This window comes from Mastigoproctus giganteus, chromosome 4 (assembly GCF_048544385.1).
Source record: "Mastigoproctus giganteus isolate SK-2022 chromosome 4, ASM4854438v1, whole genome shotgun sequence".
Classification (NCBI taxonomy): domain Eukaryota; kingdom Metazoa; phylum Arthropoda; class Arachnida; order Uropygi; family Thelyphonidae; genus Mastigoproctus; species Mastigoproctus giganteus.
In genome coordinates, this window is record NC_143578.1 from 76,222,714 (window position 1) to 76,247,449 (window position 24,736).

General features: G+C 38.8%; 1 protein-coding gene across 1 annotated transcript in view; it reads right to left on the reverse strand.

Moving 5' to 3' along the window:
- Efr (ER GDP-fucose transporter) overlaps nt 1-19,359 on the reverse strand; it is a 189,029-nt gene extending 169,670 nt beyond the window's left edge. The window contains exon 1 of the mRNA XM_090372297.1: nt 19,177-19,359. Coding sequence (XP_090228423.1) covers nt 19,177-19,247 — 71 coding nt within the window. The 5' untranslated portion in view covers nt 19,248-19,359. The remainder of the gene's footprint in view (nt 1-19,176) is intronic.
- Nucleotides 19,360-24,736: the final 5,377 nt, after the last annotated feature.

Here is a 24,736-nt window from a genome sequence, read left to right on the forward strand (position 1 = left end):
CCTCCTTGAAGCTTGAATGTGACTCTGAACTGTATCACTACGTCAAACGTCCATCCATATGGCCATTTGGAGCCATCATACGTCCCTTTTATAGAAGAGCAACACGCCATAATGACAAAATAGGATATATATATATACACCCCAGAAGGGAAACACAGCTGACTCACCTATAGCTGCAGTAGCGACCATTTCACTGCCTGAAATGATCACCTGTTTCCCTGCCATCCGAGTCACCTCCATGTAAATCCTCATGAACGACAACCCCAAAATCTAATCCACCCAACTGAGATGCCTATCAAAACTAGAATCACATCAAGGGCAAAAGCACAGCCTCGAAACAACCAAACGACTAGAGGGAGGGCAATTAAGAAAGTCCCCTTGATCCCGTGGTCAAACTATTTTACCAGCATGTCCGCAGTTTAAGGAATAAACTTCAAACCATTTTGCTATCAAAAGAATTACATTACAGCTACAACCACCAGTGGCTATGGTGCCATGCTCACATTCAGGAATAAAAGAAGGGGAGGGGGAACGTCACTGTTCTACAATCAAGCCATCCTCACCCTTGAGAACAGCATCTCCAGCAATTCAGATGATTACGAAGCACTCTATGTACTGCTTAAATTGAGGTCCATTTCCATTGAAGTCATTGTCATCTACATACCACCCAATCCTACAAAGGAAACAATGCAAGAGGTGACCAACTGGATCCTTCAACACCTCCACACCGCACCAATGAAAATTGTCTATGGAGACTTCAACCTCCCTCCATGTCTGGATCATATGAAAAGATTGCTCCTATCATGGTGGGCCTAATATAGCCAATGAGGGTCCCACAAGGGGTACAAACCAACTTGAAATGATCCTCACATCAATACCATATACACTTGAGACTCTTCAAGATGGTTTTTTAACTCAGACTATGACCCAATCCAAATACAATTGGAACCACCAATCCAAATTTTTAATGCAAACAATAGGTGATACGGAGAACAATTTGTAGTCAAAAATATCTCGATGTTTCCAAATGCATTACAGCAGCATCTCTCATCCCATGGTATGTCCTTGAGTCATGTGATACCCTACTAGCAGCCGACCTGTTAACTAAATGGATTTATCATGGTAGCTCAATACATGGCTCAAAGACAGTCACAATCACCCCCACTCTAGGGCATAGTGCACCCCACATCTAAACTCCAGCTTTCAATTAAAACAGCAACTCCATAAGCAATGGAAGCAATCTGGCAAAATTAATGATAGGATAGCCTTTTCAAGATCACACAAGCCAAAAATCCCAGTCCATCAAGAGCTATTTTGAATGGTTGCTAACAGCAGGAAAGACACCATACACATAAGAAACTACTAGTTTTCCAGAGCAACTTGTCCCCCAGAGATGGATTGACTTCATTACCCGATTTGAAGAAGTTGCGGCATCCAACAATAATTTTGACCCATATTCAACAGTAGCAGACAGGACTCGCTGACATCCATCACTATATCTAAACGCCAAATCTTAGTAGCCTTGAATTCAACCCAATCTTCTACAGCTATGGATACACATTGTTTGTTTGTTTGTTATTTGGGTTTTAGGAGCATTAGCAACTAAGGCCATATTGCTCTGGGATATGCGGTGGTTATTCCCTGACCTTTCCGCATCCTCCGTATTTGGTGGTGATGGACTCGAACCCCGGTCTAATCAAGAAGCATGTGCTACGCACTACCACTCCTTCCCACCTGGCTACAGAGGCGCCTACTACGGATACAGATGGAATAGCCCAGTTTTCCAGAGCAACTTGACCCCCAGAGATGGATTGACTTCATTACCCGATTTGAAGAAGTTGCGGCATCCAACAATAATTTCGACCCATATTCAACAGTAGCAGACAGGACTCGCTGACATCCATCACTATATCTAAATGCCAAATCTTAGTAGCCTTGAATTCAACCCAATCTTCTACAGCTATGGATACACATTGTTTGTTTGTTATTTGGTTTTTAGGAGCATTAGCAACTAAGGCCATATTGCTCTGGGATATGCGGTGGTTATTCCCTGACCTTTCCGCATCCTGCGTATTTGGTGGTGACGGACTCGAACCCCGGTCTAATCAAGAAGCATGTGCTATGCACTGCTGCTCCTTCCCACCTGGCTACAGAGGCGCCTACTATGGATACAGATGGAATAGCCCAGTTCATGTTCAGATGCCTGGGTCCATATATCATCCAGCCCTTTGTTTGCATCTTCAATGCAGTACTAACCAAACACACCTTTCCCCATCAATGGAATGTCTATTTGATAAGGTTGCACCTGAAAATAAGAGCATCATCATTAAACACTTCAGACCCATCTCCAATTCCTCATATCTCCTAAAACTACTAGAAAGGACCCTCCTGCCAACACTAACAGCTCTCATACTTCCAGATGCTCCACCACAAATTCATTCATCACTACCACACAGGTGCACCATTACCAATCTCCTTGCCACCTCCCACAGCATCCTTGCAGCTTTTGAGAGGAAAGAACTCTTCCTTGTAACATACCTCACCATCGAAGCAGCATTTGATGCCGTTCAGGTACCTCCCATCCTACGACTGCTTAAAGACCACTACTCCATAGGTGGGGATGCATTGCATTTCCTCTCATCACACCTTCAGAACCGTAAAATCATACTCCATAATTCTGATAAAAGCTATACTAAGCAAATATCTACAGGAGTACTACAAGGGGAGTCCTCTCCAGCCTCCTCTTTACTGCCATTATCTCCATTTTTATAATCCAGATACCAAATATATTTTCTTATGCTGACAATTTAAAAATACTTACCACCATCCAAACAACAGAAGTTCTGCCAATATAATCGCAGAGGAAACTAACAGTGTACTCCTCACACCAGCAGGCTACCTCAAACAATTTGGCCTTAATATCAACCCAGAAAAAGTCTGAGTGCATGCTCTACTATTTGAAGAAAGAGCCCACAACCATCTCGCCAAAGGTTAATGCAGTATCCATACTTACTGTTTCATATTTAGATTTGGGGTGGTTTTTGACACAAAGCTGAGATTTAACCATCACATCGACAAACTCATCAGGTGGGTGGCACACCTGAAATGGAGAGTGAAGCAGCACCTGCATTATGTCTCAGACAAGGTTACTGCAATACGTTAGGACCATATGATGGTCCTAACTACTTTATGGAAAAGAAATCTGGACATTGGAAGCACCCACAAACACAAAACCCATCCGGGCAGCAGAGTACAGCCACTCCCTGGCTTATGTAATATTCGACTTACACAAATTCGACTTGACATAAGTTTTTGCCAGCCAGTGCAAACTTAAAAAAAAAAATCGTGAAAATGTATTTTGCATCCTGTAGGAATAAATGGAGGTATCGTAAAAATATCGTAATGTGAGTCCAATAACAAATTGTTTTTTTTTTTTTTTTTTGGTAATTCGTTCCAAAACCTCATAAGTTGAAATTTTAACTATATAACTAAGCTATTTATCTCTCTAAAAGGTCATTTTTATAATGGAAATTGCACTACACTTTCATCATTATCATATATTCTATTATAAGAATCAATTTTGAACACCTTTGTGATATTTTTCTAACACACATTTCTGGAGGTCACTACCATAAAACAATTTGCACTTTCCAGTTTATTGGGCTTTTGTGTTAGCGCAATCTAGTATAAACGGGTAGTAAACTCGATTTTATTGCATTTTCGATTATACCGATAACTGTAATTCTGTGGGTTTTTACGTTATGGTATTATGATGAAATGAGTTCCCATTCACTAAAATCTTGAATCATATAAAAAACAAATAAATTTTCAGAATCTTCTCTTCATTCCTATTTACTTAATACAACGGTGAAGGGAAAGGGACCAACGGAAAGTGCAAGTGCTGGCAGTGCTAGGAAATGAAACAAAATTGATTTAAAAATGAAGATGAAAATGATTAAGAAGTAAGAAGCAGGACACAGTTTGTCATCTATTGCACGAAATTAGGTCTCGCTGCTTCAACAGTGAATACTATTTTAAGGGACAGTGCACGTATAAAAGAACATGTTAAAGGATCAACACACTTAAGATCAACAGTGATCACAAAACAGTGTTCAGGTGCTATATTGAAGATGGAAAAGCTATTAATAATATGGATGGAAAATCAGATTCTGAAGGAAGTGCCCCTGAGTCCAATGGCCATTCAAGCAAAAACAAAAGTATTTATGAAGATATTAAGGATAAATATGGCAAACCCCAAATCAAGTTCGTGGCAAGCAATGTGTGGTTTAATAAGTTTAAGCATCGTGCTGGTTTCCAAAACATTAAAGTATGCGGTGAGGTTGCCAGTGCCAATTCTTCAGATGCAGAGAAATTTTGTGATGTGTTGGAAAAAACCCCTTTTAAATCTCCATAGCCCTCAACTTCCGCAGCGGTATGCTTATCAGCTGGTGAGTTAATTCTGGCAACAATGCTCAAAAGGTAAAACTTGCTAATTTTATGCATGTCTCCTCTCTCATTTTATAATTTTTGTAATTTTGTAATTTTTCCTGCACGATATAAAAAAATTGAATAAATAATTCTATTTACATGTTCATCGAACATTTCTTTTTTGCTTCAATCAAATTTGTGAGTGCTGCATAAGCATTTAGGGAAATTCCGACTTACGTAAAATTCGGACTTACATAGAGTTCCGTGGAACGCAACTCTTATGTAACTCGGGAGGTGGCTGTACTGGCTCCTCAAATGGGTAACCTACAAACACAGGATACCACCCAAAGCTCATATGAGTGAAATGCCCGTGGTCCTGGGAATTCCCAGGCTGCCCTCTCTCTCATTGAAGAAAGGAGACTGGTAATCATGATAAAGATGCTGACTGGTCTCATCAAACCTCATTCTTTTTGGGATCTTTGTGGCTGGAGGATTCCAGCTACCCAGTTCAGAGCCACCCCGACAATTTGCCATCGTCACTCACACCTCCACTTATCAGATTTCTTCCTACCCTACCAAATTATTGGAAGAATCCAGGGCATCGATGCTGACTTAGAGAAGTTTGCTGTTAACCGACACTATAAGAAGAGGATTCTGGATCCCACACATCCCATGCCCTCCAATCACTCAGCATAGACAGAAGGCATTCTCAAAACCATCTAGTCGCATGCAAATTCATCCCAGGTTCCTTCCAGTAAGGAATAGTTAATGATGGTCCGGATAGTTTGCAAAAGGAAAAGCCTTCTCTTCATCGCATCCAAGCCAACATGACCTGCACTTGCCACTTTAATGATCTGGGTAATTACTGAGCATACCCGGGAAGGAGTCTCATCATGCCTCTGTTCATGCTGTTCTCTCCCACAAGCTGCAAAGACAAAAACACCAGTATTTATTTAATGTCATTATATCATCTTATTAATGTCTTATGCCACTTGATTATTTCATTTCATTTGGGTTTTTTTTTTATGTCCTATATCACTTAATGGAAATTTATTTATTTCTGCAGTATATCTGCTTGTTATCATCTCTATAAGTGTTAACCCCTGGCCTTTTGGCCGTGAAGGGACATTGCAACACTATCCAATCATGTAACTGTCATAAGCGAAGGTGGTGCAATAAAAGATATTCTCTCTCTCTCTCTCTCTCTCTCTCTCTCAACTCAACTTCGTGCCCTATAGATGGCTGATAGAAACACTGAAGATCTACAAAGCCAGCCCGACACTGCTGCACTTCCTAGAAGCAACCAGGACAAAATGGAGGCCCACCATCAAATCAAGAACATCACAGCAGACCAATACTCATCAGAATAGGTATCGTCTAGGGAGATGCTCTGAGCCCACTATGGTTCTGTCTAGCATGGATACGGTAGTACTGATATACAATAAAAGAAGGGAGAAAGAACCTGTAGAATCTCTCTCACCTGATGTACACACATGATATCAAACTCTATGCTGCACTCAAGAATCAACTCTAACAGCTATTGTGGATCACCAAAGAGTTCAGTACACTCATCAGGATGCAATTTGGCCTAGCCAAATGCAAGACCCATGGACTGCATCAAGCACATCCATTCAGCCAAAACTACTACCAGCTGAAGAGATTGAAGCCATGTGAAGTCACAAGAAGACCTACAAATATCTGGAGATGATACAGGCTCACCAGTTAGAACACAAGATCAAGGCCTGCTTGACTGAGAATACCACTGGAGACTGAGAAGCCTGCTAAAATCAAAGCTGAATGGCAGGAATATGGTCACAGCCATAAACACTTATGCAATTCCAGTACTAACGAACTCCTTCGGGATCATAAATTGGACCAACATCGAACTGGAGAAGATTATAAGATCGACCAGGATGATGATGATGATCAAGATCCACCAAAACCACCTGAAGTTGACCATAGCCCATAAAAAAAGGGAGGGAGGGGACTGACTGACCTCACTGAACAAGAGATGAAGGCAAACTACAGGATAACTTCCATGAAAACACCAATCTCTAATATTTCAAGTGATTTTCAAGATTTTGAAGCCACCTCTATCAAACTCCAAGTGATTGTAGTTTATGTACCCCCCCAATCACCATCTCAAGACCTCATCCTCGAAGTAGCTAATTGGATCCAGGACCAGCTTCAACCTGCCACTGTCAACATCATATGCGGTGATTTCAATCTGCTTCCTCAACTTAATCATCTAATGCTGCAGCTCTTTTCGCACCTTCTTACTGCTGACCTCTGCCTTGTCAGTGAACTCCTAACTTGTAGGTCCAACCAACTTGACCTAATCCTAACTTCCATACCCAGCACTATTGATTAAACCCCCAGAGACAGTGCGCAACTCTGACCATTATCCACTTTTGATGCTATTTCAACTACCGACTGATTGCCACCTTCTCAATCAGCCAACCAAAACCATGTCAACCCAATATAACTGGACATATCGAGATGCATCGAGGCAGCTTTGCTTATCCCTTGGTCAATCCTCAAGTCACGTGATGTCAAGTTAGCTGTCCCCCTGCTTACCAACTGAATTGTCTCTGTGACAAGCTATGCGGCCACAAGAAGGGTCACAATCTCTCCTTACTCTAAAACATGGTGGGCCCCACGACCTGAAGAAGCGCTTCAACCTTAGCAACACCTGCACAAATTGTGGAAGCAGTTTCAGAACAATATGGACAGAATTGCCTACTCAAGAGCTCAAGCCAAGTTTAAGCTCCAGAAATCCAAAGCGATTAAATCATACCTTGACAAGACCATGTGCACTGACTGGGAAAGTTCCATATAAGGATACCACTTCAGGTTTTCCCCCCACAACTCAATCTCTAAAGCTGCCTTGATTACATCACCAGTTTTACCACCACTGTTAACCAAGAAGGTCAGCCCTGGCCATGAATATCTGACACTAATTTGTATCCATTGACAACCAAACTATAATCGAGACAAAAGCTAATTACTACCAAAAGTTAATTATTACTCACTGTCAGCAACTTCTACTACTCACTACAGGCTGATCTCAAACTCATCTTGCCTGTTGAAGCTGCTACAAAAAATACTGCTGCTGATCCTCACCAAACAGATCCTGGCAAACAAGCCCCCACAAATTCATTATGCACTTCCACACAGATCAACTGTGACCAGTCTTCTAACAACTGCTAACAGAATCCTCACAGCCTTTGAGAACAGAGAACTGGCAGCCACCTATGTAGACACTGTCAGCATACAATGCTGTGCACATCCTATAGCTACTAGAGAACCACTATCAGATAGGTGGTGACATCTTATGTTTAATAAAACCACCCTTAGCAAAGGATTCACAGCTTTTTGCTAAACTAGTGCTGCCATTGTCAGTGGCGGATCTTAACAGAAAATGTGCATTATCTTGAAAACAGTTCATTTGCGGCCTGATGTTCATTGGGCTTATTTTAGTTTGTACTTTTCAGCTTTAAATTACTGACCATCATTTTTGAAACACCCTGTACACACACACATGCAGCTTTTTTTTTAAATAAATTTCCAGAACACTGAGGAAGTCCCCCTAGGGAAAGAGGGGAGGGTTTTGGAATTATCCCTCGAGAAATTTTTTTAGAAAATCATAGTACCAACTATGCCAAATTTTCAAACTTCGGAGGTTTTCACAAAGTCTTAAGCAGTTAATCTGAATGATTTGTTTTTCTGAGATCTGAAAAAAATATTTTTCATTTTGGCTCCTTGTTACTTTTGCCACTTGCACCGCACTGTTGAATTTTTGTTGTGGTGTGTTTAAATAAAGTCATCTTTTCCTTTATTTGATACTTCAATAATATCGCACTTACACAATAAACAGTATGCACTCTCGTTTCCCAGTCATTTTCATTAAAGGAGAGTATGACAGCTGAATGTGCTTTATTTCCTTAACCAACTTGAGAGACAGTACCTGGAGGAAATTACTGGTTGGCTATGCAACATATGGGGACAAGGAGTTTTTTGTGTATGTGAACTAAAGAAAACGTGTATCTGATCGTCTTGGTGGAGGATGGTCTTAGCCTCTTCTAATGGGACCAACTATTGCAACCAGATACACACCACCTTCCCACACCAACCCCTAGATATTTCAGACATTCTTGACTTAATAGATTTGCCAATAGGGGAAAGTTACTTCAGCTTCAGAAATAACCTATATAAATGAAAACAAGGTCTAAGCATGGGCAACCCACTTTCCCCTATTGGCAGAGATTTTTATGAATTCCTTTGAAAACCAGGCCATAGAAAAAGCTACCTTTAAACCAAAAATACAGATTAAATATGTCCTTACCATCATCTACATATCTAATTCTGATACTAAACCCACATCGAGTAACTCAACAACTTTCATCTACATATCAATAGGCTATATCCACGCATCTTGTTCAATATCAAATTACAAAATCAAAGAAGATAAAAAAACTATTATCCCTTGACCTAAGCAGAACCGACAATACAGTTACAAAACAAATTTATAGAAAACCTACTGACACTATCTATCCTCTGTTCCTTATCCAAACATCCCTTAAACACAAAAATAGGTGTCACGAAGAGCTTTGTCCCGAGGGCCTGCTGCCTCTGCAAAGGCCAGGCTCTCATGGACAAAATTCTCCAGATAAAACACATCTTCAGTAACTGTGGTTATCCACAAACTCATATCGAAAACAATAGAAAAGGTCACTAACAATACATGCAACAGTATTTCTAGCGAGAATAAACAATTCATCACCATCCTCTATGCACAAAAGAAATAGCTCAAATAGCTAAAAAATATAAAATTTTATCAGTTATACTAAATCCACAACAATAAAAGACATTAACCCCCCCCCTCACCACTAAAAACCCTATATACTGGCTACAATGTAGAAAAAATCCCAGATAGAGTAAAAGAACAAAAGAAGGACATCGAAAAAGGAACAGTTACAAATTCAGACCCAGCTTTCCATACATGGACAGAGGATCACAAATGGTCTTTTCCAAAACATCAGTACTGGCCACTGACAAATACCATAACCGTTGACGCTAAGAAGAAACCTTTTTAATAGATGCCTTACATAACATTAACTGCAACAAAGGAATTCGGATTGAAAACAGCCACACACACACACACATTTAAGAATAGAGTCCTAGCCTAAATTAAAAATAAGTTTGAACTTCTTAACTGCAACCAACTCTCCAAACGAAATAACTTTCCCAACTAAGGAGTAAACTATGACCTAGATCAATTTCTACCAACTACTCTAGAAACAGAAGATGTTAACTGATAAAATTTTATTGTTATTGTTATTATTATTAGCCATATGGTGCAAGGAAGCCTGAGGCTTATGCGGCACCAGACAAAAAAAAAAAAAAAAAAAAAGAATTGAGTAACCCTTGGGGGGGGGGGAGAGCGAGCGAGCGCAGTAGAAAGAAATTACCAATAAAGAAATAAAAGAAGAATGGTGATATCCAGCTCAGGACCCTGGGTGTGCCAAGGCCATACTCACCAGTTGTGAGCCCCTGGGGCTAATGTAACCTTAAGAAACTGTCATGAGAGATTAGAGCTTTTGCTGATAAAGAATAAACATAACAGGTACCTGTTTTCGTTTTGCGCTTATTTATTTTAATTTATTGTAAGTAAACCTTCGGTACTCGCACAGAAAGGTTCAGGTTTGGGTCATTACAGAGTATTTATACATTCGAAAAGAGAAAAAATAGTTTGTGCCCTGTAAGAAAAGAATTATTATTATTATTTCTCCCTGATTGGGGTTTCCACTTCGTGATGGTATTGCTACCAAGTACACAGGATGGTTGTTTATTATTATTATAGGTTCAGATATGTCAGATAGGAAAACAAAACGTCAGTCTGGTGCTTTTTATCGCAAGCGGAAGAATGAAAGTGATAAGGAAAAGGAAAAATTATGAGGATCCATGCTGAAATTCGTAAAGTTGGACAAGGGGGACCCGGTGCATCAATATCAGTCGCTTCAGGATTCAATTCACACAGTAAGGACGAAATGGAAAAAAATGAAAAATCAAAAACAAGTTTCAAGTTCGTTTGAAATTGTGCCAAGAAATATCAATGCCTGAATCAAGCTGTGGTGAGAATAATTTAGAAAATAATAATTGTGTTGAATTGACGGCCGAATATGACATAGAGGATCCTTTTAGCTGGCCCCCAATTATTAATAATCGGTTATTAGAACTCATAATTAGATGGGCCCTGTAATGCCTAAAAATATGAAATTTCCTAAAGATAACAATGGAAGATCATTTTCTGTGTCACAATATATGAGACTTTTAACTAACAGCGAAAAAGTTCAAAGAACTTGGTTAATCTATTCTACAAAATCGAACAGTGTGTTTTGCTTTTATATAGACAATGATTGTACAATTGACAAAGAACAACAGTACCTTGAATCTGAAAAAAGACTATGGCGAGTTATTATTGAAAGAATCATTGCAATTGTCCAGTTTTTAGCAGGGCAGTGTTTATCTTTCAGAGGTAAAAAAGATAAATTTTATGAAACAAATAATGGAAATTTTTTAAAGACTATAGAAATGTCGGTGAAATTTGAGCCCATTATCTCACGACACGTCAATAAAATAACACAATCTCAACCTACTACAAGTCTTATACCGCATTACTTAGGCCATGCTTTTCAAAATGAAATCATATCTGTTTTAACAAGTGGCATAAAATCAAAAATCAAGGAATTTGTAAAGAAAGCAAAATATTTTTCGGTAATTCTTGACTGCACGCCAGATGCAAGTCACACTGAATAGATAGCATTTGTAGTAAGAATTGTAAATGTTGACACTTCTCATGTTGCAGTTCGAGAATTATTTCTTGGGTTTTATCCAGTATAAGACACTACAGGCGAAGGTTTATGTAATTATCTTTTCTAGCAGGGACAAGGAGGTGATTATCCCCTTGTATAAAGCCACACCTTGAGTACTGTATACAGGTCTGGAGGCCTCATTTTAAGGATGTAGAGCTGTTAGAATGAGTACAGAGAAGGGCAACAAGATTAGTGAACAGAACAAAGGGTTGCTCTTATGAAGAAAGGCTTAAGTTTTACAAATTACAGCGTCTGGAGACTAGGCACCCACGAGGTGATCCGATTGAGGTGTATAAAGCCTTGAATGGTTTGAGCATGCTCAATGCTGATGGGATTCTTCCTCTTGCTCAGAATAATCGCCTGAGAGGGTATAAATTCAAATTGAGGAAAGACGGTCGTAGGATAGATGTGCGGAAGTTTGCCTTTAGCCAGTGGGTGCTTGATTGCTGGAACAAACTTCCATCTGTCGTAGAAATTGATAGCTTAAATAGATTCAAGCCAGAACTTGACAAACATTTGCAGCGAGGGGATGGATGAAATAAGGGTTCTTTTGTTTTTTTTTTTTTGGCTGATGCTATATAAGCTTGCTTTCTTGCATCATGTGCCCTTGCTAATGCTAAGTGAACTCTTAGCAGATTATGAATTAGATATTCAAGATATGTATGGACAAAGGTATGATAACGGGGCAAATATGCATGGTAAGCATAGTAGCTTGCAGAACAAAATTAGGAATATAAATCCTAGAGCCTTTTTTGCACCTTGTGCAATCTCATTTATTGAATTTAGTTGTAAATGATGCTGCCTAAGTAACTTTCGAAACAGTTAATTTTTTTAACATTGTTCAAGAATTGTACACATTTTTTTCTGCATCCCCTTACAGATGTTTCCAACAATATTATTTAGATATAATTTTGTTCCTTTATTTAATTCTATACTATTCTATTCTATTTTAATTTAAACAAGTTTTATTTTTTATTTCTATTTATTTAATTTTTATCACATATCCTTAAATGTGTATCATCATCTCTCCATTACCCATTAGGCAAATACCTACAGTAATGATACCCTCAGGATATAAGTAAACCCTGTGATCGAGACTATAAAAGATAATCCCTTAGATTCTTTTCCACCAAACCACCTGATGAGATTAAGTAAATCATAATATATACAGTGTGTGTGTATATATATATATATATATATAAAATGGGTCTCATACTATTGACTAAAAATGATGTAGTGTTAATATTACTGTAATAAGATAAATATGTGCAATGTTAAAGCTATTGTACAAAGTCAATTAAGCTTTATACGTGCATGAAAATATTTCGTTCAATTTTATAATTTAGTTAATTTTAATTTAAACTATCTTTAAAGAATAAGGCGTGAACAGGACATGACTAACAGACTAGTAATATAGTACTGGACTGCCGACTGGGCTAGCCAGGTAAGTAAAGTGCCTGCCTGGCAACCCAAAGGTCACGGGTTCAATTCCTGCCTTGGGCTTGGATATTATGATGGTGCCACACTATCTGGTTGGATCTCACAGCCACGATACACGAAGGAAGCAGGAAAAAACTGGTTCCTTCGTGTATTGCTCACATCATACGATAAAAAAAAAAAAGTACTGGACTAAGGCCAGTACTATATTACTAGTCTGTTAGTCATCACACCTTACTTTAATTTAAATAAAATTTTAAAACTGAACAAAAAAAAAATAATTATATATATATATATATATATATATATATATATACCATATTTCTATATTTTTAACTGCATGGTTTTTCGCAGGAGTATGTAATGCTTAATCTAATCTGATGGCATTAATTCTTCCTGAAAATTTTACTTTTCAGTCGTTTTTACATATAATTTAGGTATTAGATTTTATTTCTTTTATATATATATATATACACACACTATATATATATATATATGCTTCATCCATAAACAAATCAAGTTCTTGTGATCGAAGTGATCTTTGGTGACACTGATATTGCAAAGACAGCTGGTAAATGTTTACATATTATTATTACACTGGTGTGCAAAACTTAAGGACAAACACTATTTCTAAAGGTTAGAATCACAAAATCAAACGAAACAGCCTGTGGCAATTTGCATAACTGTGGCCATTCAGTAGAAAGCTGGTGCACATGCAAAAATTTGAATCGTGATAAGAGGGCTCACATAAACAGATCACATAAACACATAAAGCAGCAGTTATGTGCAAATTAACGAATGGTGAGCACAGTAGTTAGACATTCAATTGGTTTCATACAGTGCTACAGACAATGAAATGGCCAGTAGACAAAGGCTGGATGACTTTACCCAGGGTCGAATAATTGAGAAGCTCGAGGAAGGTCAAAGTGTGAGGAGTGTGGCTGCAGAGTTCAGTATCGCCCATAGCATCATCTCATGGGCGTCGTCAGCCTTCAGAACAACAGGTACAGCTGTTCGAAGGACCAGTGGTGGTCGTCCATGAAAAACAATGCCCAATGATGATGGCTATATACTCCTACAGGCCAAGAGGGACCAACACCAGACAGTGGGATCCATTGCAAACCAGCTGCATAGGCGCACAGGATGCAGGATGTTGCGGTTTACTGTGGCCAGGTGACTCTGCAAAGGTGGACTGTTTGCCCGACGGCCAGTACACTGTATCCCTTTAACACCTGCCCATTGGAGACACCGTTTACAGTGGTGCATCGAACACAAGGACTGGACAGCAGTGCAATGGGGTAAGGTACTCTTTACTGATGAGAGTAGATTCAGTCTCAGCAATGATTCTGGATGTAAGCTAATCTGGCAAGAGGTTGGCACACGGTATCAACCTGCAATCATCACTGAAAGGGATCGACATGGCAGTCTAGGTGTTCTCGTCTGGGGAGGCATTATCTTGGATGGACGTACACAACTCCAGATACTGGAAGGCGGTTCTGTAACCAGTGCACGCTACTGTACTGAAGTGATCCTTCCCCGTGTGTGTGTGTCTGTTTCGAGGTGCCATTAGCCCAGAGTTTGTATTTATGGATGATAATGCCACACCCCATCGCACTGCAGCTGTTAATATGCTTTTGGAAAGTGCAAACATTGTTCGTATGGATTGGCCTGCCCATTCCCTCGATCTATATCCCATCAAACACATATGGGATGCCCTGGGGAGACACCGAGCGGCACGTCCGCACCCACCGGAAAATGTTCACCGGCTGAAGACGGCGCTGACAAAGGAATGGACGATGTTGCCGCAAGAACTTATCAACAACACTGTTCTAAGTATGGACAGGCAGTGCAAAGCCTGCATTGACATTAGGGGTGACCATATCTCCTACTGCGGACACCCTCTTTCATTTGCTCCATCTTTGGCAGTGATGCATCTGTATCATGGCAGCCAGTGCTATGTTGCCATTTTTGAATAAAGTCACTCTGTACCATTTTGTTTCCGTTGTTGTATTGGTGTTGTTTCCTTCATCATTTCTGTACTTCATGAGGTTCCTTTGGAATGGTTTTCCAATATGCAGGCCACTCCCATGAGAAGCTACAGGTTAAAACCTGACTGGTCCTTAAGTTTTGCACACCAGTGTATTATTATCTACTATATAAAAATTAACCTAAAACAATATTATTTGAATTCGACCCAAGTTTGATTTACTAAATCTTTTAATTCTACTAAAAAAAATTTTAAGAAATCCATAAAAATAACCCTTAGTTACTGTCTTTGCAATCACTGAAGAAGTGCTAAGAAAATATCATGAAAAGTTTGATCCCAATATGTACATATTTCCAATTCAGAAATAAACATAATAATAATACCAACGTAGGTTTTTAGCGCTTTATCTTCAAACAACTCAGTTTGCCTATACATCATGTCACATTAGCATCAGCAGAGGCATATGATGCAAGAAAGAAAGCTTATGCAGCATCAGCCAAAAAAAAAAAAAAAAAAAAAAAAACCTATCACTTCACCCCTCTGTTCGTTCGAAATGCCTGTCCAGCTGAGCCTTAAATTTATTTAGGCTATCAACTTCCACAACAAGGGATGGAAGTCTGTTCCACCATCCAACTACCCGCTGGCTAAAGGCAAATTTCCGCACATCTATCCTACATCTGTCTTTCCTCAATTTGAATTTATACCCTCTCAGGTGATTATTCTGAGCAAGAGGCAGTATCCCATAAGCATTGAGCATGCTCAACCCATTCAAGGCTTTGTACACCTCTATCAGCTCACCTCGCCAGTGCCTAGTCTTCAGACACTGTAATTTGCAAAACTTAAGCCTTTCTTCGTAAGAGCAACCCTTCGTTCCGTTCACTAACCTTGTTGCCCTTCTCTGTACTCGTTCCAGCAGCTCTACATCCTTCTTGAAATGAGGCCTCCAGACCTGTATACAGTACTCAAGGTGCGGTTGGTTGGTTGGTTGGTTATTTGGAGCATTAGCAACTAAGGCCATATTGCTCCAGGATAAGCGGTGGTCATTCCCTGACCTTTCCACATCCTCCGTATTTGGTGGTGACAGGCTCGAACCCCGGTCTAATCAAGAAGTGTGTGCTACGCACTGCTGCTCCTTCCCACCTGGCTACGGAGGCGCTCAAGGTGCGGCCTGACCATTGCCATATACAAGGGAATAATCACCTCCCTATCCCTGATAAAAAAATTGCTGTATATCATTGATAAGACACCATGAGCTACTCTTGCAGCCCGTCTGCACTGCTGAGAGAACTTCATATCTGCCTGCACAATTACCCCCAGGTCCTTTTCATTCTCTACCACTGTCAGAGTAGTACCACAGAGTTGATACATTGCTCTGGGGTTGCTGTTTCCCATATGTAGTACTTTACATTTGTCAATGTTAAACTTCATTTGCCACCTCTCAGCCCATCTGCTCAACCTTTCCAGATCCTGTTGCAGCAGCACAGCATCAGGAGCGTCCTTAACAACTCTGCCAACCTTTGTATCGTCTGCAAACTTGGACATTAAGCTTGATATACCATAATCAATATTATTCATAAATACAGAAAACAACAATGGACCCAACACTGAACCCTGAGGGACTCCACTAATAACATTAGTCCACGATGAGCAGTTTCCATTAATTACAACTCTGTCTTCTGCCACTCGACCATCCTTTTATCAATAGCAACAATTTGCCACCAATACCACAATGCTCCAATTTGTGCAGCAGTCTTCCACGTGCAACAGTATCAAAAGCCTTTCTAAGATTCAAATATATAATATCAAAGTTATTCCCTGCATCCAAGTTCTTTTGTGACTACATCATAGTATTCAATCAAATTGGTCAAGCAAGACCTTCCCTTAACAAAACCATGCTCTGTCTGAGCTATAACTGAATTCTTGTCAAGATGATCCTGCAGTGCTGCTTTAACCAGTGCTTCCATTAATTTTCCTGGAACAGAAGTTAAACTCACAGGTCTATAATTACTTGTGTCAGCCTTTGATCCTCCTTTGTGAATTGGGGTTACATTTGCACATCTCCAATCTGTGGGTACCTCTCCTGAGTCCAAGGAAGCTCTCATAATTATGGCTGACGGATTGCTTACTTCCTTTGCTGCCTCCTTTAATATAACTGGATAGATCCCATCCACCCCAGGTGCCTTTCTTGTATTTATCTTAACAATTTCTCCTCCACTTTACTCTCAATTATTACAATATCATCTAGCTCACTGCCAGTGTTTACTTCATCTATGGCATTCCCCTTCCTGAATAACTCCTCATGTGTGAATGTAGATGTAAAATATTGATTTAGTTTGTTAGCTACCTGAGCAGGATCATGAACAGTTGAACCATCGATATCAAGTGGACCAATCTGATTCATCCCCTTCCTTCTAGAGTTTACATAAGTAAAGAACTCCTTGCTGTTTTTCTTTGCATCCCTTACCAAAGATTTCTCATAATCTGCCTTCGCCTGCCTAATGTCCTTTGTAACTTGGTTATAGATCAACTTATATCTATCATAGGCTTCTGTGTCACATGCTAATTTATAGGTATCCCATGCATTTTTCTTCTCTGCCATATGTCTCATTGGTTCATCTGACATTCATTTAGGCCTGAACCTTGAATAATATTTCTTAGTTGGTATGTAAAGCCTAGTAGCTTCAAAGATAAGTTCTTTGAATGCTTCCCATTTTGAGTTTGCTGTTGGTAACATCATCAGTTGATCCCACTGTATAGAATTTAAATACTGTCTCAGACCATCGTAGTTGCCTTTACGAAAGCAATAACCCTTCCCTTGACCCCTGATGGTAGTTACTTCTTTGAGTAAATCCCACTTCAGCACACTGTGATCACTGCCACCTAGTGGTTCCTGTATCTGCAGATTCTTAATGCATGAAGAATCACTACTGATAATCAAATCAAGAGTACTGCTCCCTCTAGTTGCTTCCCGAACATTCTGATTTAGAAAACAATCATCCAATAAATCCACAAAAGCCTTGCTAGTGTGTGAGTGACCAACCCACAAATTCCAGTCAATACCTGGGAAATTAAAATCCTCCATTATAAGACACTCTGATTTACTGGCCCACTCTATTTCCCTGTACAGTTTCCTATTATACTCATCAGAGTCATTAGGCCTATAGCACACTCCTACTCTCAATTTTGATTTACCTATGCTTATGTCACACCAAACTGACTCAACACTGCACTGTCCAGCGATGTCCACTGGCTTCACTTCCTTGGATTTTATGTGTTTCTTAGCTAATAGCATAACTCCTCCTCCCTTCCTATCCTTTCTGTAGACGTTGTACTCCACAAATTCCAGTTCTGCATTACTTATATCTGTGTGACACCACGTGTCTGATATCCCAACAATATCTGCCTTTGATGCTTTGAGCAATACTTCAAATTCATCAAATTTATTTACCAAACTCCTAGCATTGTGCACGCAAGTATACATGCACCTGTTCTTTTTCTTAGCTACCCTAACACAACCCATGTGTTTACTTGTACCCCAATGACTCCCAGCAGACTCTGAAATATCCTGCATCTTATTTTCGAAGCTGCTGCTCATTCCAATAGAAGCAGTGCAAGAATCACTTTCACCTCTGCCAGTGGCTACTGTTAATCTATTAGTCCTTGTATCCCCCCAATCTAGCAGTTTTCCGACCCACCTAACACTGCCTCGATAGCATCAGCAAACATTCTTGCACCCTTTCTATTTAAGTGTATCCCATCCCTGTAGAAGCAGTCTCTCCTGTTAACAAGTACAGACCAGGCTGAAAAAAATTCTACCCCTTGAGCCTTGCACAATCTTCCCAGGACCGAATTGACTGACAGGGCTCTCATCATATACTCCCTCTTAGGAAAAAAATCATTTATGACATTAAAAATTCTTTTTTGCGACTTTAATATTTGATTAATTACTAATCCCAATAATGCTGCATTTGCTAGAGCACTAACTATGCATGCTAATCAAGAACACTTCACGCACGGAGCCGAATTCGTAAGGTGCTGTATTTGCTTTTCGTTGATGTTATCTTTATAAACCTTTTATCATCCCAAGAGACATCACTGGAATAGCAAAAATGCTAATACAGTAATTTAAAAAAAAAATTATATGCGTACACGTATTAGCCATATAGTGCAAGGAAGCCACGGGCTTTTGTTGCACCGGTAAAATAATAATAAAAATATTGTAAAGACGAACCGATTTTTTAATTCATGTCCAAACAATTTTTTAAACATTTTCTTGAATATTAAGTATTCTATATGTTAAAATACTTAATTTATATGCATCTAAAACATTAGCCATATGATGAAAAAAAGCGCAACCAATAATAAGCGATGTATTTAAACCGCAACAGTTTTGATTAAGAATCCAAGAATAAGATTTTTAACATAATTATAAAAAGCAAAATAACATACTTTATTAAGTGCTCTAAAAACACAACATTGCTGCAACAGGCTACAAAAACAAAAACAATAGGTAAAATCATTTCTTCAACCCCGACAAACCACTCATACGAACTGCACTACACTAGCAATCCCAGAGCGTAACTACAGCCAAAACGGAAACTCCACAAGAACAAACACGTGTACAGTTGAGTGCCAATTTACGAATACCTAATTTACCAACATTCAGCCTTACGAACTTGTTTTGACAACTGAAATCGTTTTACGAACTCAAAGTATAATGCGCCATTCAATGAAAGAAAATGAATGGGAATAAACTTTAAAAACTGTCTTTAACGTAATTAATGTAACGTAGGTTAAAGCCATAGACAATTTTGTAGAATTCAAGAAAGTATAGAGAGGTTTTGTTTTTAAAATCAGTATTACAATATTTTATTACTAAACCTAGCATGACAGCAGACCTGGCGTGAAGCTTTGTAATTGAGGACATAAAAAATTAAATTCGCGGTCCCATATAATAATAATTTAATTCTGTATTTTTTCTGTATTATTTAAATATACAAGCAATGGGCGCCGGCAGCATGGTGGTGCAAGTACACCACCTTGGGATTTCGAAATAATACACAATTTTTAATATTTTCATTAATTCACTGAAATATAATATATAGCATGTATTCGAAAGTTTGGTGAACAAAACATTTATTATTCACATGCACCACCTTGCAAAATATCCTGCCGGCGCCCATGCGTGCAATCAATTTAAGCTGGAGTCAGGAACAAATCTCCGGTTATCGGGTTGTTCCGTCTGTTACAAAGCCGTGTACATAGTAAAAGCCACAGAGTAGTAACATATCTTACTTCTCTGTGGTAAAAGCCACAGAGTAAAACTACATAGCTTAATTAATTTACAGAAAAGCACTTCGTCCATATATAAAAAAAATATTCTTATTTTCATCCTGCGGTAGAGCATTAACTTTCAAAAAGTAACTAAATTAAAAATAAATACAGTGAAAACTCTCGAATTCGACAACCTTGGAATCAAACCACTACCTTATTTCCGGATGAAACTTAATAGGCAATTATACCGCCTTATTCATTATTATGGAATATACTACTACGAATCCTACGATATCCGTGTGCATAACAAACTAGAATTGGAATAAAACAGAAGTATTAATTTTTTAAACTTTTAATGTTTTGAAATAAAACGATTATCAATAATGATTTTCTACAGAAAACAATGAGTTTAATGATAATTTTCAACAGAAAACACTGAGTTTCATGAAAATTTTGTACAGAAAACATACACATGCAAGAAAATTGTCTTACTTTTTTCATTCATCTACAAAAAATCTTCTTCGTAAAAGGCAACTAAATTTTTTCGTCCTATTCTTGGGATCAAATTAACACATCTGTAAAAGAAAAAGAACAAAAACATGTTATTCGGTCAAAAAGCTCGTAGAAGAAGATACCAGCTGTATTCTACCTGACACACAACAAAATCTGCTGTTGAAGTGGGGCTTTCGATATGAGAGGCTCAGGTTCACAAAAGCATTAGCACTAGCAAGGGCAGATGATAAAAGAAAGCAAGCTTATATAGCAACATCAAAAAAAAAAAAAAACACACACACACTTCTCATTTCACCCATCCATTCGCTTCAAATGTTTGTCTAGTTCTGCCTTTAATCTGTTTAAGCTATCAACTTCTACAATGGCAGATGAAAGTTTGTTCCAGCAATCAACCATCCGCTGGCAAAAGGAAAATTTCCGCACATCTACCCTACAACTGACTTTCCTCAATTTCAATTTATGCCCTCTCAGGCGATTATTCTGAGCAAGAGGAATCCCATCCGCATTGAGCATGCTCAAACCATGCAAGGCTTTATCCACCTCTATCAGATCTCCTCCAGACACTGTAATTCTTAAGCCTTCACTCTTAAACCTTCTTCATAAGAGCAACCCTTCATTCCATTCACTAATTTTATTGCACTTTTCTGTACTCGTTCCAGCAGCTCTACATCCTTCTTAAAATTAGGTCACCAGACCTGTATATAGCACTCAAAGTGTGACCTGACCATTACCTTCTAAAAGGGGATAACATCTCCTTATCCCTGTTAGAAAATTTCCTGTATATCATTGACAAGACACCATGAGCTACTCTTGCAGACCATCTGCACTGCTCAGAAACCTTCATATCTGCATGCACAATTACTCCCAGGTCCTTTTCATTCTCTACGACTGTCAATGTAGTACCAAACAGTTGATACATCACTCTGGGGTTTACTTCTTCCCATATGCAGTACTTTACATTTGTCAAGGTTAAACTTCATTTGCCCATCTGCTCAACTTTTCTAAATCCTTTTGCAGCAGCGTACTGTCATTAGTATCATTTATCAACACTGTTGACCTACGTATCGTCTGAAAACTTGGACATGAAGCCTAATATATATCTTCAATATTATTAATAAATACAGAAAACAATGGACACAACACTGAACACTGGTGGCACACCACTGATAACGCTAGTGCACGAAGAGTAGGGTCCACTGATTACCACTCTCTGTCTTCTCCCACTCAATCATCTCTTTATCCATTGCAGCAATTTGCCTCCAATGTCACGTTGCTCCAATTTGTGCAGCAATCTTCCAATTGCAACAGTATCAAAAGCCTTTCTAAGATCCAAATATATCATATCAAATTTATTCTTTGAATCCAGTTCCGTTGTGACCAAATCATAATATCCAATAAAATTGGTCAAAAAAGACTTCCCCTTAACAAACCCAAACTGTGTCCGAACTATAACTGAAAGTCTTTTCTAGATGATCCTGCAGTGCGTCATTAACCAGTGCCTCCATTAATTTCTCCGAAAGAGAAGTTAAACTGACAGGTCTTCAATTACTTGTGTCGCCCTTTGATCCTCTTTGTGAATTGAGGTCACATTTTCACATCTCCAGTCCATGGATATTATGATACCTCCCCTAAATCAAAGGAAGATCCCATAATTATGGCTAAGAATTTGCTTACTTCTTTTGCTGCCTCCTTTAATACGACTGGATAGATCCCATCCACCCCAGATGCCTTTCTTATGTTTATCTTCAACAATTTCTCCTCGACTTTGCTCTCAGTAATTACAAAATCATTTAGCTCAATTCCAGGATTTAATTCACCTCTAACATTCCCCTCCCTGATTAACTCCTCATGTGTGAATGTAGATTCAAAAGACTCATTTAGCTTGTTAGCTACCTGAGCAGGATCATAAACAGTTAAACCATCGATATCAAGTGGACCAATCTGATTCATTCCCTTTCTTCTACAGTTTACCTAAGTAAAGAAATCTTTGCTGTTTTTCTTTGCGTCCTTTACCAACGATTTCTCGTGTAATCTCCCTTTGCCTGCACAATGTCCGTTTGACTTGGTTACAGACCAGCTTATATCTATCGTAGGCTTCCATGTTACCTGTTAATATATATGTATCCCATGCATTTTTCTTCTCTGCCACATGTCTCATTAGTTTATCTGACATCCATTTAGGCCTAAACCTTGAACAATATTTCTTAGTTGGTATGTAAAGCCTACTAGCCCTCAAGATTAACTCTTTGAATGCTTCCCATTTTGAATTTTCCGTTGGTAACATCATCAGTTGTTCCCACCGTATAGAATTTAAATTCTGTCTCAGACCACCCCAGTCACCTTTATGGAAGCGAAAACCCTTCCCTTTACCTCTTATTGTATTTACCTCTTTGAGAAAATCCCACTTCAGCACATTGTGATCACTGTCACCTAGTGGTTCCTTTATTTGCAGATTCCTAATGCATGAAGCACCACTACTGATAACCAGATCAAGAGTATTGCTCCTTTTAGTTGCCTCCAGAACGTGCTGCTGTAGAAAACAATCATCCAATAAATCCACAAAAGCCTTGCGATTGGGTGCGTGACCAATCCACAAGTTCCAGTCAATATCTGGTAAATTAAAATCCCCCATTACAAGACACTCTTGATTTACTGGACAACTCTATTTCTCTGTACAGTTGTTTATTATACTCATTAGAGTTATTAGGACTATAACACATTTCTACTCTCAATTTTGCTTTTCCAGTGCTTATGTCACATCAAATTAACTCGTCACTGCACTGTCCAGTCATGTCGCCGTGCTGTATTTCCTTGGATTTTGTGTTTCTTAACTAATATCATAAATACCGCATTCCAAACCGCGTGTGCAGCTATACAATACAGTGTACCCTACTTTACGAGATTAATCAGTTCCAGAGACACCATCGTATTGTTAAATGGTTGTCAGATGAACTAAGATTTAGATTGGACTGCAGGAAGTTTTATTTTAGCCAGCGAGTTATAAATTACTGGAATAAGTTGCCTTCATGGGTGGTAGAGGCCGACAGTTGGGGGAAATTCAAAGGTCATCTGGATAGTACTTTCGGGTAAGGGAAGCGCATAGGATGATAGGATTAATTTCCTTTTTATTTATTTTTATTTCATTTCATTCTTTTTATTTATTTATTAATTATTATTATTTATTTAATTTTTGTTTTTATCATTGTTTTGTTCGGATTTTTTTTTTTTTTTTTTTTTTTTGGCTGGTGCAGCATAAGCCATAGGCTTTCTTGCACCATACGGCCGTTACTAATACTAAAATACTAAATACTAAATACTAATACTAATGAGACATATAGCAGAGAAGAAAAATGCATGGGATACTTACAAATTAATGGGTGACATGGAAGCCTATGATAGATAAGTTGGTCTGTAACCAAGTCACAAAGGAGATTAGGCAGGCAAAGGCAGATTATGAGAAATCCTTAGCAAAGGATGCAAAGAAAAACAGAAAAGAGTTCTTTCCCTATTTAAACTCAAGAAGGAAAGGGATGAATCAGATTGGTCCACTGGATATTGATGGTTCAACAGTTCAGGATCCTGCTCACGTGGCTAACAGTCTAAATGAATATTTTGCATCTACATTCACACATGAGGAGTTATTCAGGAAGGGGAATGTCGTAGGTGAAGTAAACATTGGCAGTGATCTAGATGATTTTCTAATAACTGAGAGGAAAGTGGAGGAGAAATTGTTGAGGATAAACATAAAAAAGGCATCCGGGGTGGATGGGATCTATCCAGTTATATTAAAGGAGGCAGCAAAGGAAGTAAGCAAACCCCCTAGCCATAATTATGAGAGCTTCTTTGGACTCAGGGGAGGTACCCATAGACTGGAGATGTGCAAATGTAACCCCAATTCACAAAGGAGGATCAAAGGCTGACACAAGTAATTATAGACCTGTTAGTTTAACTTCGGTTCCAGGAAAATTAATGGAGGCACTGGTTAAAGAAGCACTGCAGAATCATCTAGACATGAATTCAGTTATAGCTCAGAGACAGCACGGTTTTGTTAAGGACAGGTCTTGTCTGACCAATTTGATTGAATACTATAATGTAGTTACAAAAGAACTGGATGCAGGGAATAACTTTGATATTATATATTTGGATCTAAGAAAGGCTTTTGATACTGTTGTGCACGGAAGACTGCTGCACAAATTGGAGCAGTGTGGCATTGGAGGCAAAT